Source organism: Sinohyriopsis cumingii, chromosome 13 (genome assembly GCF_028554795.1).
Source record: "Sinohyriopsis cumingii isolate HCF-2022 chromosome 13, ASM2855479v2, whole genome shotgun sequence".
Lineage (NCBI taxonomy): Eukaryota > Metazoa > Mollusca > Bivalvia > Unionida > Unionidae > Sinohyriopsis > Sinohyriopsis cumingii.
In genome coordinates, this window is record NC_142973.1 from 2766668 (window position 1) to 2779863 (window position 13196).

The following is a 13196-nucleotide window of genomic DNA, read 5'->3' on the forward strand; positions in this document are numbered from 1 at the left end:
AAGTGGACACCTTGAAAGAAAGTACAATCCGCCAACCCACACACCTCATGCAAGAAGAGGGGACTTTGTGTAAGGGTTCTACAAAGTGGACCAGTGGGTACACTTACATGGGGTATGCCATAAAAATCAATTTCCATCTATCAATCAGTGTAAATTATAGTCTTTTGTTGTGTATATTTAGTTTGTATTATTTGTTGGCTTTACTCAATGATTATGTTATGTATATCTATGTTTTGTAACTGACCTTTGTCCATATTCAAGTTAATGGTGCACCTGACTAGTGACATTTATTTTGTAACAAACATAATGCATAGCTAATATTTCTTCCCTTGATTCTAAACTAAATATTCAAATCATTATTAATAGAGGTAAACATGTTTACTTGAATCTGAGCCTAGAACATTAAGTTTTTCATTGGAAACTCCTAAATTTGTTGGCAACTTTCGATATTTTATAGAGGAGATTGACATGGTTCTGTTATTATATCAGTGTTGCTTACTTGAAAAAGGTACTAATTCTTGCTTTTACATCTGAAGCAGAATCAGTCTTATTTTTGTGCTCAGATTCTGCTTTGGTTGGAATTATTTATTCAAATTATTATTCATTAGAATTACAAAGTGCTCATTGATATTTCTTGGACTAAATCATTAATTTGGAATTATAGTGAATTCAGTCAAAGACATTTTGGAATATATTATTGTGATATATTAAAAGAATCTGAATGCATTGCCACATTCCACTACATTGGCACATTTGAGACCACAGAGAATACACATCGAGTATTGGAATTTATTTTGAACACCACTGGACTTCAATTGGAACATCTTACATTTGGACTTTTTATAAATGTTTAGGACTGTTTGGGTTTCATTTCACAAAACTTAAGTTCTTTTTAATAATTTTGCAAAACATTTATGGTTTTTGCTTGTTTCTTTTACTTAGCTTAAGACATTAGAATTGTAAGACTATATTTATTCATTGCAATACTTTGATATGGGCGTTTTGAAGTCTTGCATGAAAGTTATCTTGTATGAGAATGTGATAACTATACTGAATACAATGAGGAAGCCAGTTTGTAGAAATTTGTTTCTAAGGCTTTCATGTTATGCTAAAGAAGCACTACTCTTTACATTTTCATAAATTTTACTTTGCATTTTTTTTCTTCTTCTGTTTAAAATGTTAAGAGATTTTGAAGTTAAGCTATTTTCCATTGTAAAATGTAACCAATATTAAAGTTTAAAAAGTTTTTAATCATTGTTGTAATAATTAGGAAAGATAGGAAAATCATATTAATAGTCATTAATACAATTCATACAATATACTACATGTACCTAGGAAATACTTTGTAAGATTAAACTTCAACACCCATCCTAACATTAACTTGAAACTGTGGTGAAGGTGAGAAAAAACCCAAATTATCTTGTCCTTTAATTTTGCTAACTTTGCCAATACATAGTTTCAGAAGCCTGACACATCTTTAGGTCTCCCATCTAATATGTAAAATACATTATTGTCAAAAACCCTTGTCACAAATTTATTTCTTGTCTTATTATTTATGTAACTTTCCCTGCAAAAGGAATTAAAAAAAAAATTGTCTTTTTTAGTATCCTCCATTATACAAGGAACTGATACAAAATCACTTACTTACTTACTTACTTGACTGGTCCAGTGGCCTTGTTTTTAGAGCGTCTGCCTTGGATGCGGGAGGTTATGATTTTGAACCCCAGTCAAGTCATATCATAAACTTATAAAACATGGTGCTAGCAGCTGCCTCGCTTGGCACTCAGCATTAAGAGGTTAGTGTTAGGACTGATCGGCCTGGTGTCAGGATAATGTGACTGGGTGGGACATCATGCTACATGTCTGTGGCATGATGTCCCAGTGCTAGACATCACTATAAACTGCCACACTGCAGACATCGTAATGATATGACTGAAAAACTTTAAAGCAACATTAAAAATCCAACATATTTACTTACTTACTTTACTTTAATTTTACTTACTTACTTACTTACGAACGAGCGACCGACCGACCGAACGTACGAACGATGTGTGCAACAATTCAGCCATGTACGTCGAATTACAAAAACCAGCCGCTTGGTCTGTTTATATCGCTTGATACGGTCACGCTATTTCTTGAGAAAGAGCGCAATAACTTGGGATTCCGAATTGTTGCATTATTCCAAGTTGTAGGCCAACTGCAACACGAAAAAAAAAAACAAGGAAGTGGTATTAGATGATGGATGTCGGCTAAATCATCATGTCGTTTTTAAACATAGGTCAAAAATTGGAGAAGGTGATGGGAAAAGAGCAAGAGCTATTGGAAGCTGCAAGGACAGGGAATGTTCAAGTGGTGGAGAAATTGCTGTCAAGCAGATCAAGGCGTTCTGTTGGTGGAAGCGCATTGACACAGTTGACGAGGTAAACGATGAATGGCAATCCTGATGATGGAAAACATGTAGGCCTTATGTATGTTGTTCTCAGATATAGGTGGATTTTCAAATTATTGACAGTTCTGTTGTCTAGCTGGTTTCTGACTGAATGTCTCTGATCCTTTTATGGATTTTTACGAGGGAGATGTATTTTTTTCAATAGTAGTTTTTATTGTTAACCCTTGAAATCCCTCGAAGTGTTAAAGAAGGATTTCAAGAGAATGATTGCATTGAATTTGATTAACGTGTTAACAATTTCATAAATCAGCATAAAAATGAATGATATTACTAGAGTAGCCATTTTGTGCACAAATTCTTTTAATCAAGAAAACAGTTGAAAATATTTGGTTTACTCAAAACTGGATCTAGTCTAGTCCACCTGGGCTGGTATCATTGCTTACAATTTACCTGTCATACATATACTATATAATAACTACAAGGGAGGACACTTCTCTCCTTTCTTGCGCAACCCATTTAAGAATAAACGCTGTTATTTCAAGCTAAATTTTGCTAGCAGAATAAATTTGGTACCGACGTTTAGCTCAGGCATTCGACTTTGTGTATCCAAAGTTTGGCTTACTATCATACCTTTATGAGTGTGCCTGCTTACTATGCAAGAACAACGCGCTGAATTGAATACTACCTTCTCATTGGCCAACTGAAAATAAGTTATAAATAAATGCAGGACGTCATGTTCTTTTAACCAATGAGAGGACAGTATTCCATTCAGCGGGATCTCACTTGCATATTAAGCGGGCATTATCACAGCCATGTAGAGCAGTATCGTGGGAAAATGGTCTGGCATTCCTTCAGGGTATGATAGTAAGCCAAACTTTGGAGATGCATACAAAGTTGAACGCCAGAGCTAAACATCGGTACCCAATTTTTTATGCTACATGAAATGTAGCCTGAAATAACAGCCATTATTATTTGTAGTTATTATATAGTACATGTATGACAAGCCAGTTGTAAGCAATGATACGAGCCCCTGTGGTCTAGTCCTACAATATAAGACATAACACATGTTATTTATGTTTTAGTGCTACATTTTATTGCCCAAATAACAGCCTTGTGTAGCATGTTCCTATGTCGGTTGACATTGGAACAATTAGTCAAAGTTTCAGGAATATCTCACACACTTGGCAGCCCATATTAACATTCTACTACAAATTTATGTGTAATCAATATACTTTACTGTACTGTCTTTATCCTGGTGGACTCAGAATCTGACACTAGCAAATGGACAAATTTTCATGTTCCATTGACAAACATTTGAATTTGTTGAAATGTGACAGTAGTCGAGGTATGCCAAATTAGGTTCATGTGGGGATATGTTTACGAAATGTTGCTTACTGTTCCAGTTAGCACAATAGACATTTTTTTTTGTTCCATTAAAGAATAATACTTTAACTGAACCCGATTTTAACATTTTCAGCTTCCATCGTTTTCCATTCGACTGAAATATAGGCCAACAAAACTTGAAAACAGGTCCATTTGCTTGTTAGAGAATTTGAATTTATTAGGAAAAGGAGATCAGAGTAAGTAAAGTTTGACTAATATGTTATAACTTTAATTTGTAGAAAAGCACCAATATTGGCTGCCAAGTGTGTGAAATATTCCTGAAAGTTTGACTTTTGTTACAATATTAGTTGACATTAAAAATATGCTACACCGCACCATCATTAAGGCAGTAAAACCTCAATGGCCAAAACATAAATATAAAAACCGAGGTCTTATGTTTTAGAACTACATCTAGTCCATTTGAAAATTGGGTCCCTGGGTGGCCAAGTGGTATAAAGTGATCTCCTTTACAGATCACTACCATCTCACCTCTGTCCACACGAGTCTTGAGATCAGCCAGTGTGGGTATGTAAGAAAGCTGCCAGTGGCTTCACTTGGGTTAGTGGTTCTTACCAGGGTTTTCACAGGGCCTGTGTGGTATGTAAGAAAGCTGCCAGTGGCTTCACTTGGGTTAGTGGTTCTTACCAGGGTTTTCACAGGGCCAGTGTGGTATGTAAGAATGCTGCTAGTGGCTTCACTTATGTTAGTGGTTCTTACCAGAGTTTTCACAGGGCCAGTGTGGTATGTAAGAACGCTGCTAGTGGCTTTACTTGGGTTAATGGTTCTTACCAGGGTTTTCACAGGTTCTTCCTCCCAGTTATACTGGCTGCCATGTATAGTCTATCTTACACATTTAAATGATGTTAAACCGAAAGCAACAACTAAGCAACAATCCATTTTAAACTTTCTACTGATTTGCATCATATTATAAGCTGGTATTTTGAACATTTTGATTGGTGATTTGGATCATATGCTAATATCTAAACAAAATTCTGTGGAAAATAAAATTATTAGTATGCAGCAGTTTGCACAACAACACTCCTTATTGTAACAATGTAATTCAAGCTGTACTCAGTTTAACACAGTCACATTACATGATGCCATCTCAGTTGGAGTTTCAGTATCATGAGTCCCAAATTTACTTAAGCTACCCACCAATTAACAGTGGAAGTTTAATAATTGCCTGTAATAAAAGTTAATTATATAATGTTGATATGAATAATAAAGCATGAAATTATCAAATAATCATTCTAAGTCCGATCTCTCTCTCACCCATTCTCTCTTGATCTCAATTATCCAGTAATCTCAGATGTTTGCTGAGTTGTTTTCAATTTCAGTTGCTCAATACCAAAAGAGTTTATATGATGTCCTGTTGTCCGTTCATCCATATCATTGATCCTCATTAACTGCTTGGAATGTTGCAATGAAACTTTATATACACGTTCATTCCAGAATCAAGTTTTTCATAAGTGAAAATGGTGCTGCTCAGATATCCAACTTGACTGCCTCATCAGCTCTTGAAAATCTTGTAATTACTACTTCTCCTGTATGGATGGTCATGTCAGCATGGGGGTTTTTACTAAAAGACTTAAGATGATGGTTGGTTCTAAATGAAAATGGTGCTTATCTGACATTCATTATGGCTGCCACAGCAGCCATCATAAAAACATTTTTATTTCTATTCCTCCTGAACAGAAAGTAAACTGATAAAGGGGTTAACACAAAAGGACCTATTATAAAATGTACTTAATCCTAAATTAAAATGGGTATGCTCATGTATCATGTTAACACAGTCACCATCTTGAAAATCTTGTTAATTCTACTCATCATGAATATCATATTAGCATGGGGCTTTTACCAAAAGACTTTATGGTGGCAAACTTAAAAATTGTGCCAATCTCATTATTCTGTATGGCCAACAATGTACCTATTCTGATGTTTAGTTGGTTGTACATAAATAAAAAATGTGCTGCAGATATCAAATATGGCTTCCAAAATAAACATTTTGAAAATCTGGTAGTCAAGTGTGAATTTTATTGTAGTTCCAGGGCTATCTGAATTAGCATCTGGCAGTCTAGCCTGAACATTCTGGTTATCCATGGGCTATATGAATTCAGTACAATGTATCTGTTAGCCCAGTTTGAGGATTCTGGTATCCATCAGGTCCACTTGAATTCACAATCTGGTAGCCCAGGCTCAGCATTATGTTACTCCATGGGCACCTGTAACAGTTACACCTGTAACAACATTTGTTGGCCACTATAAAACATATGCAGGATGACAAAATATAAGCTTATTGTTTGTTTCAGTTTTCTACGCTCCTTGAATGTGAATTGTGCAGACAAAAATGGCTACACAGCTCTACACCATGCAGCAGTCAATGGACACAAGTATGTATTGACAATATTAATATGTGTATAAATGTATAATGTTCTTCATCTGGACCCAGTTGTACATCCTGTTTATTCTTTTTTTTAGTAACTTTTTACCTGCCACCACTGCTTGCATGGACAATTTTGATATGGCCCTGATTGTCCATACATCACCTTTCCCAGCAAACTTGTCTACACTTTTTGTAGACAGGTACAATTTTGTAGGCATGTTTCTATCCATGCGTAGTTGACCTGATAAGATTTTCACTATATTTTGGATGAGGTTAGATTTTTAATAATTTTCTTTCTCTTCATCTATTTTTACTTTTTTCTAATAAGCAAAAAAAACCTCTTTACCAGTTACAATTAAACATCGTCTTATTAATCAATTAGATGTAACACTCAGCATGAACCATTTTTAAATTCAAGTTCAGGAGAACTTTATTATTATTTATCTCTATCAATTAACAGCCTTGCTGTTATGATCAGCCGCTGTGATTGGATAAGATATCAGATTGGTGATACTGAAGTCATGGTTAAACATATGTGACAATGATGGGGTTTATATGTTTTATTATTGATAATTTCACTACCTGGCCTAATTGGATGGTAATGTCAGTTATCACCACCTGGCCTAATTGGATGGTAATGTTATCACTACCTGGCCTAATTGGATGGTAATGTTATCACTACCTGGCCTAATTGGATGGTAATGTTATCACTAACTGGCCTAATTGGATGGTAATGTCAGTTTGGGGATTCTGCTAAACGACTTCTTATAATTTCTAGTTGGTCTGAAATGAAAATGGTGATGGTTTTGTTGTCCAGTATCTACACAATGGCAGCCATCTTTAAAATCTTGCTGTTGTTATTACTCCTTAGCATGAAGTTACATTGATATGGGATATTCTCCAGAAGACCTCTTGTTTGTCCTAACTAAAAAATTCTGCAGACTTGATTTCTAACATGGCTGTCACAGTGACCATTCTTAATATCTTATCACCATCCCTCCTGAATAGATGGTTATATCAAGATGGGGTTTTCACTGAAAGACTTGTTAAAATGTTCAGTTGGTCCTAAATGAAAATGGTGCCACTTGCACATAGATATGGCTGCCATCTTGTTATTGCTACTCCAGGCCCTCCTGACTTGATGATCATATCAACATAGGGCATTTACCTAAAGACTTCTTACGCTGTATAGTTAGTTCTAAAGAAAATAGTGCCACTTGCACACAGATATGGCTGCCATCTTGTTATTGTTACTCCAGGCCCTCCTGACTTGACGATCATATCAACATAGGGCATTTACCTAAAGACTTCTTACGCTGTATAGTTAGTTCTAAAGAAAATAGTGCCACTTTGCACACAGATATGGCTGCCATCTTGTTATTGCTACTCCAGGCCCTCCTGACTTGATGATCATATCAACATAGGGCATTTACCTAAAGACTTCTTGTGCTGTATAGTTAGTTCTAAAGAAAATAGTGCCACTCAGATGTATAGTATGGCTGCCACAGTGGCCATCTTAAAAACCTTGTTCTCACTACTTTTCCAGAAGGAAAGATAATATTAGCTTCGTGTTTTCAGCTAAAGGTTCTTATAATGTCTAGTTGCTCGTAAATGAAAATGACACTGATCTGATTTCCAATCTGGCCACCACAATATTCATCTGGAAGATCGCATTATCACTGCTTCTCATAGATGGCTGGTCAGTGTGCTATCACCAAAGACTTCTTATGATGTCTAGTTGGAGTTAGATGGAAATGATATGATATAAAATATAGCCACCATTGCAGACTTCTTGAAGATTTTGTTATTGTTCCAAACTGGAGAGGCATATCAACATGGGGTTTTTCACAAGAAAGGTATTGTTAGTCCTAAATTAGAATGCTGCTCATTTGGCATTCCATATCTAGAAAGCTTGTTATTGCTACTCTTCTTAAATAAAAAGTCATTTTGACATGGAATTTTCATAAGAAGAGTTCTTATGGTATTTAGGTGGTCCTAGATGAAATGATGCAAATTGACCCTCGGAATGACTATTTTGAAAATATTGTTATCTCTACTCACTCCAGATAGATAGTAATATTAACTTGGGGTTATCACCACAAGACTTATTTTTTATAACTATTTGATCCTAAATGAAAACAGTATTAATTGTACAACAAGTATGATTGACATGATGGTAGTCTTAAAAAAACTACACAGGGTTTTCACCAAAAGACTTATGGGGCCCTGCATGGTGGGGTGGTGTAACCCTTGAATGGATATGCATATTGACACAGAGTTTTCACCAAAAGACTTATGGGGCCCTGCATGGCGGGGTGGTGTAAAGCATTTACCTTTATTGATCACAGCCATCTCACCTCTGTCCGCATGGCATTTGAGTATCAGGCTCTATCTATGTATGTATGTGAAAGAATTTGCAAATAGCTTCCTGTGTTGGTGGTTCTTTCTGTATTTTTCCAGGTTCTTCTCCACTAGTTGTACTGGCTGCCATGTATAGTCTGTGATGTTAGTTCTACTGATTACTCTTAACAAACTGCACAGACTCAGATCTGTTGGCACGTTATGCAATGACTGATCTGGGTGTGTGCATTTGGCAGCTGGACTTGACTTACAAGCAAATAAATATGACATGAAAGAAAAATCAAATATCTAAAAACCATTAATGACGGTATATGGAAATATATATCATGGTTATCATAACTGAATAGATAAACAAATACATTGCAATTTGTCTAGGTAAAAAAGAACATTCATGCTGCATAGTTGTTGAACAAACGCTTGGCTTATGCAGGCCAGGTCATCTTAGGATCCTATTATCCCTGGACCACTGGGTTCAAAATAAAATTTTCAGCCTGACTTGATATTGTGTTGTACAACTGTTAATACAGTTCCTTGTAAATATGTGGACAGGATCTCACGATCGTGTGTCATTAGAACCATAATATGAACTGAAACAAAGCAAGGAAAATATTTTATAGTGTTAGGGTTGAAAGCTTTGTATTCAGTGTGAAAACTTTTACCAATTTTACATGCCTGATTCTCATTCAGTTTTTAAAGACTTTAAAATCAGTTAACAATGTCAGCAAACATTCATGAAAGAACAATCAGTAATAAAAGGTTATCATGATTATATGGCATTTTTGACCATAATCAGTTAAGTTACAATTATATTTAATAAATAAGTAAATTTAGCATGCAATGCTTGGATCAACAATCTAACCTTGATCCTCAACTTTTGTCTGTTTTCAACTATAGCTAAAACAAAGCATCAGTAGTATTTGATTACCATATGTTTTAGATGCTCTGCATTTGTTTAAGTATAAATTTAGTGGCGGAAGGCAAGAATCAACCATGGAATTCATTCTTACAAGGTGTGTTGAACTGTGGGTTTTCAAATGTCTCATGTTTGAAAAGGATCGAAATCATGATTAGAATAAACGTATTCAGACTTCACAGAATCACAGGAAAAAGGCTTGGCCATGGGTTCAGTATGATGACAAGAGGTTGTTTATTTTTTGTTCAGAATGTACACGATACCCAAAATCTGCCACTTGTTCAAGTGCCTTATTCAAAGGCATGGGTGGCACTCTTCAGTTTCATATTGCATAGGTTGGCTTTTTAAAGAAAAAGAAATGTCTCCAGTTTTCCTCATTGTTTATACTGGTATTGAAAATAGATATCTTGGGTATTCTTCAAAGAACTTTTAAATCTCTTTATTTTGGTGTATGATTGATATGTGTGATAAGGGTTATAGAGTATACCGATTGGCCTTACTCCACATGTGCATCTTTCAAAATACTGCAAACTCTTCTTGGTTACTTGCACTTCCTGGTATTACAAGTAAATTGTAAAAATAAAAAAAAAGAGCCGATAACCTTTTTGAAATTTTATGTACAGTATTTGGTAATTGATTCATGTCAATTTTATAGTTGACACATTGATAAACAGCATTGATTAAGGTAAATGAAACCTGTCCCTCTCAATTATCAACACCTTGATTCTCCTTACAAAGCTGAGTGCACAACCAGTTAGGGACCAGAACTAGTCAATTTTCAACCTGATGAGATCCTTGTCCACTGCTTTCTTCTGGGAAAGCAGGCACTTGACAGATAAACTTGAGGACCAGGTCAAAGTTCATCTGAGATTGAGCAATCTCTAAAGTAGTAGTTTTCTCTGACCTTTCTTGCACCATCTTAGATACTTTGATAACAAAAATGTCAAAATATCTAAAATTGGATGGGAAAGGTCAGGGTAAACTTCATGGCTATCTGCCAAAGGAATACACGTAGTTACTTACTGCCAAACGAATACATGTAGTTACTTACTGCCAAACGAATACATGTAGTTACTTACTGACTGGAAATAAATTTACCTTATGAGTGTTCCACTGAATGATGTTGGATGGCAAATATGATCTTCTTTATTTTGGATGTTTGATATCTTATATTTTTAGATGTTTTAGACTCAAAGTTTTAGTTAACTTAAGCATTGAGATTCAGAAATCATCTGCCAATAAAAGACATGATCAGATGATTTGAAATTTTTGAAGTGCTATGGTTAGTAAAATATTGATATGGTTTAATAGTAATAAAGTAGTTGTCTGCATTTTGAGTTTGCAATAGTTTTGTTATTTGTCCTGTCTTTCATTATGGTAATACACTGTAGTAAATATCTGCATATCAGACTTGCTGTTGGACTGGTCCTTGTCCTGTCTTTCATTAAGGTATTACACTGTAGTAAATATCTGCTTATCAGACTGTGCTTTTGGACTGGTCCTTCTCCTGTCTTTCATTATGGTAATACACTGTAGTAAATATCTGCATATCAGACTTTACTGTTGGACTGGTCCTTGTTTGGTGTGGATATGGGCAGTTTAGGGTCCTACTGCTCCTGGAGCAATGAGTCAAAAATTAATTTTTCAGGCCCTTCTATTTATACACGGCTTTAAAAAAGCTGGACTGATTTAATTGATCAGTTTCCTAATTATTTACCTGCCAGAAATTTGTGTCTGCCAGCAGACTTGATTGACACCATGCTTATTCAGTGGATTTAAAACAAAAGCTCAGTGAAATGTGAATTTCAATACTAACTACTCTTTCTATCTGTCTGTCTCTCTCTATGTATATATATATATATATATATATATATATATATATATATATATATATATATATATATTCATATATTCATTCTATTTCATTTGGATTAAACATGGTTCAATTGGGAGTTGTTTGTAGGAGGATTTAAATTTTGTGACCTTACCTTCACTTGAATGAAGAATAGTCCAATAGTAGCTAGTGGTTACCATATCAGTATTTTTGCATTGAAACAATATAAAATGCTACTAAGTCTTTTTTTAAGGCTTAAAATAAATTAAACACACATAAAAACTAATATTTTATTACCAGATTAAAGTAATGCTGTTAATGTATCAAGTAACCTTTTGTTGGGTTCTTCTTCCACCTGTTATACTGGCCAATCTTGGGCATTAAACTCCAAATAACAAACAACATAACACTATTACAGCTTGGTCATTAAACTCCAAATAACAAACAACATAACACTATTACAACTTGGGATGCCTGTGCATCATCACTGAGAGTTGTATTGTGTAGCATGTTCCATCATCAAGTTCAAAGTCACAACTCAATATTATATGTTTCCATCACACTTTTCCTTCTGATCAGTAACTTTAAAGCCATTCAAGATTGATGAATTAAACTTGGTATGCATTATACATCATCAACAGAACTTACTATATTGGGGTGGGGGCATCTGTTGTTGTTGTAGGGTTTAACATTTTTCAACACACGATAGACTATACATGGCGGCCAGTATTAACGATGGAGGAAGAACCCTGGAAAACTTCTGGAAAGAACCACCGACCCATGTGATACTACTGGAAGCTTTCTCACAGACCCATGTTGGCTGAATCTGAGACTCGAACCCATACAAAGGTGAGATGGCAATGATCTGTAATGGAAAGCACATCAGACCACTCAACCACTCGGGGACCCTGATCTGTTATTAAGGTCTTGGCTTAGTAATTTTGGTTTTCCAACCAATTCTTTCACTCTGACTTGATAACCATAGAGATTACCAGTTCATCTTGGTGTACACTTATGTCATCATTACCAGGTGTCGCTGCTCAATATTTTATATTTGTCATTGCACTTTCCCATCTTCCCTCTAACTTTAAAGTTATTTGTGATCAACGGATGGATCTTTTATATACGTATACATCATCACTAATATTTGTTGCTTACTGGATTATTGTTGCTGTCTTTAAGGTAAGGGTCATAGCTCAATGTCTTTCATTTCATCACACTTTTTCCATACTCTATAATTTTTTAAGCTATTTGAGATTAGTTCATGAAAATTGTGAAACTTGTGTATCATCACTTGAAAGTGCATCACTTTATCACCTTCTGATGATGAATAAAGTTAAACTTGTTTGAGATTAAGGGATGAAACTTGGCACACAGGTACTTCATCACTTGTTGCTCCTTTCTTTAATGTCAAAGTCATGGCTCAAGTTTTTGTTTCCATCCCACTTTCTTTTTCACTCCAGGCAGTATGTGTGTCATCATTAACAGGTGTGTTGTTTACTTCATTTGGAATCTTAAGTTAAGGTCATTGTCATTGTGTTATGTGTTGCACTTCAGTATTATACTGTTCATTTCACTCTATAATTTTAGAGAAATCTGAGTTGAAGGGATGAAACTTGGTATAAAACATACATCATCATAAAAATTGTACCATGGTGGAAATCTTCAGGGTCAAGGTTAGAGGTCAATAATTTTAATTACCGTGTGTTTGCAGATGTCAGTTACAATTATAGTTTCAATTACTCAAAGTTATGACTGTTCAATTTCAATGGCGATTATACAGTATTGGTGATGTTCAGTAAAATTTCAGTTACAAATACAGTGTAATTGTGACTAATTGTTCATTTACACGTATTATCTTGTAATTGAACCCAAGTTTGAATCCCAGAGTAGGCTAAGTACAATCATTTATATACAGTTTTCTTATCTAAAA

The 13196-nt window shown here is 35.0% G+C and overlaps 1 protein-coding gene across 5 annotated transcripts in view; it reads left to right on the forward strand.

Moving 5' to 3' along the window:
• Nucleotides 1-2212: 2212 nt before the first annotated feature.
• Nucleotides 2213-13196, forward strand: part of LOC149784853 (uncharacterized) — a 404070-nt gene continuing 393086 nt past the window's right edge. For all 5 annotated transcript variants that reach the window (XM_089978427.1, XM_089978423.1, XM_089978426.1 and 2 more), the window contains exons 1-2: nucleotides 2213-2420; nucleotides 6082-6162. In XM_089978427.1, the coding sequence (XP_089834553.1) occupies nucleotides 2260-2420; nucleotides 6082-6162 (242 nt within the window). In that variant the 5' untranslated portion in view covers nucleotides 2213-2259. The remainder of the gene's footprint in view (nucleotides 2421-6081; nucleotides 6163-13196) is intronic.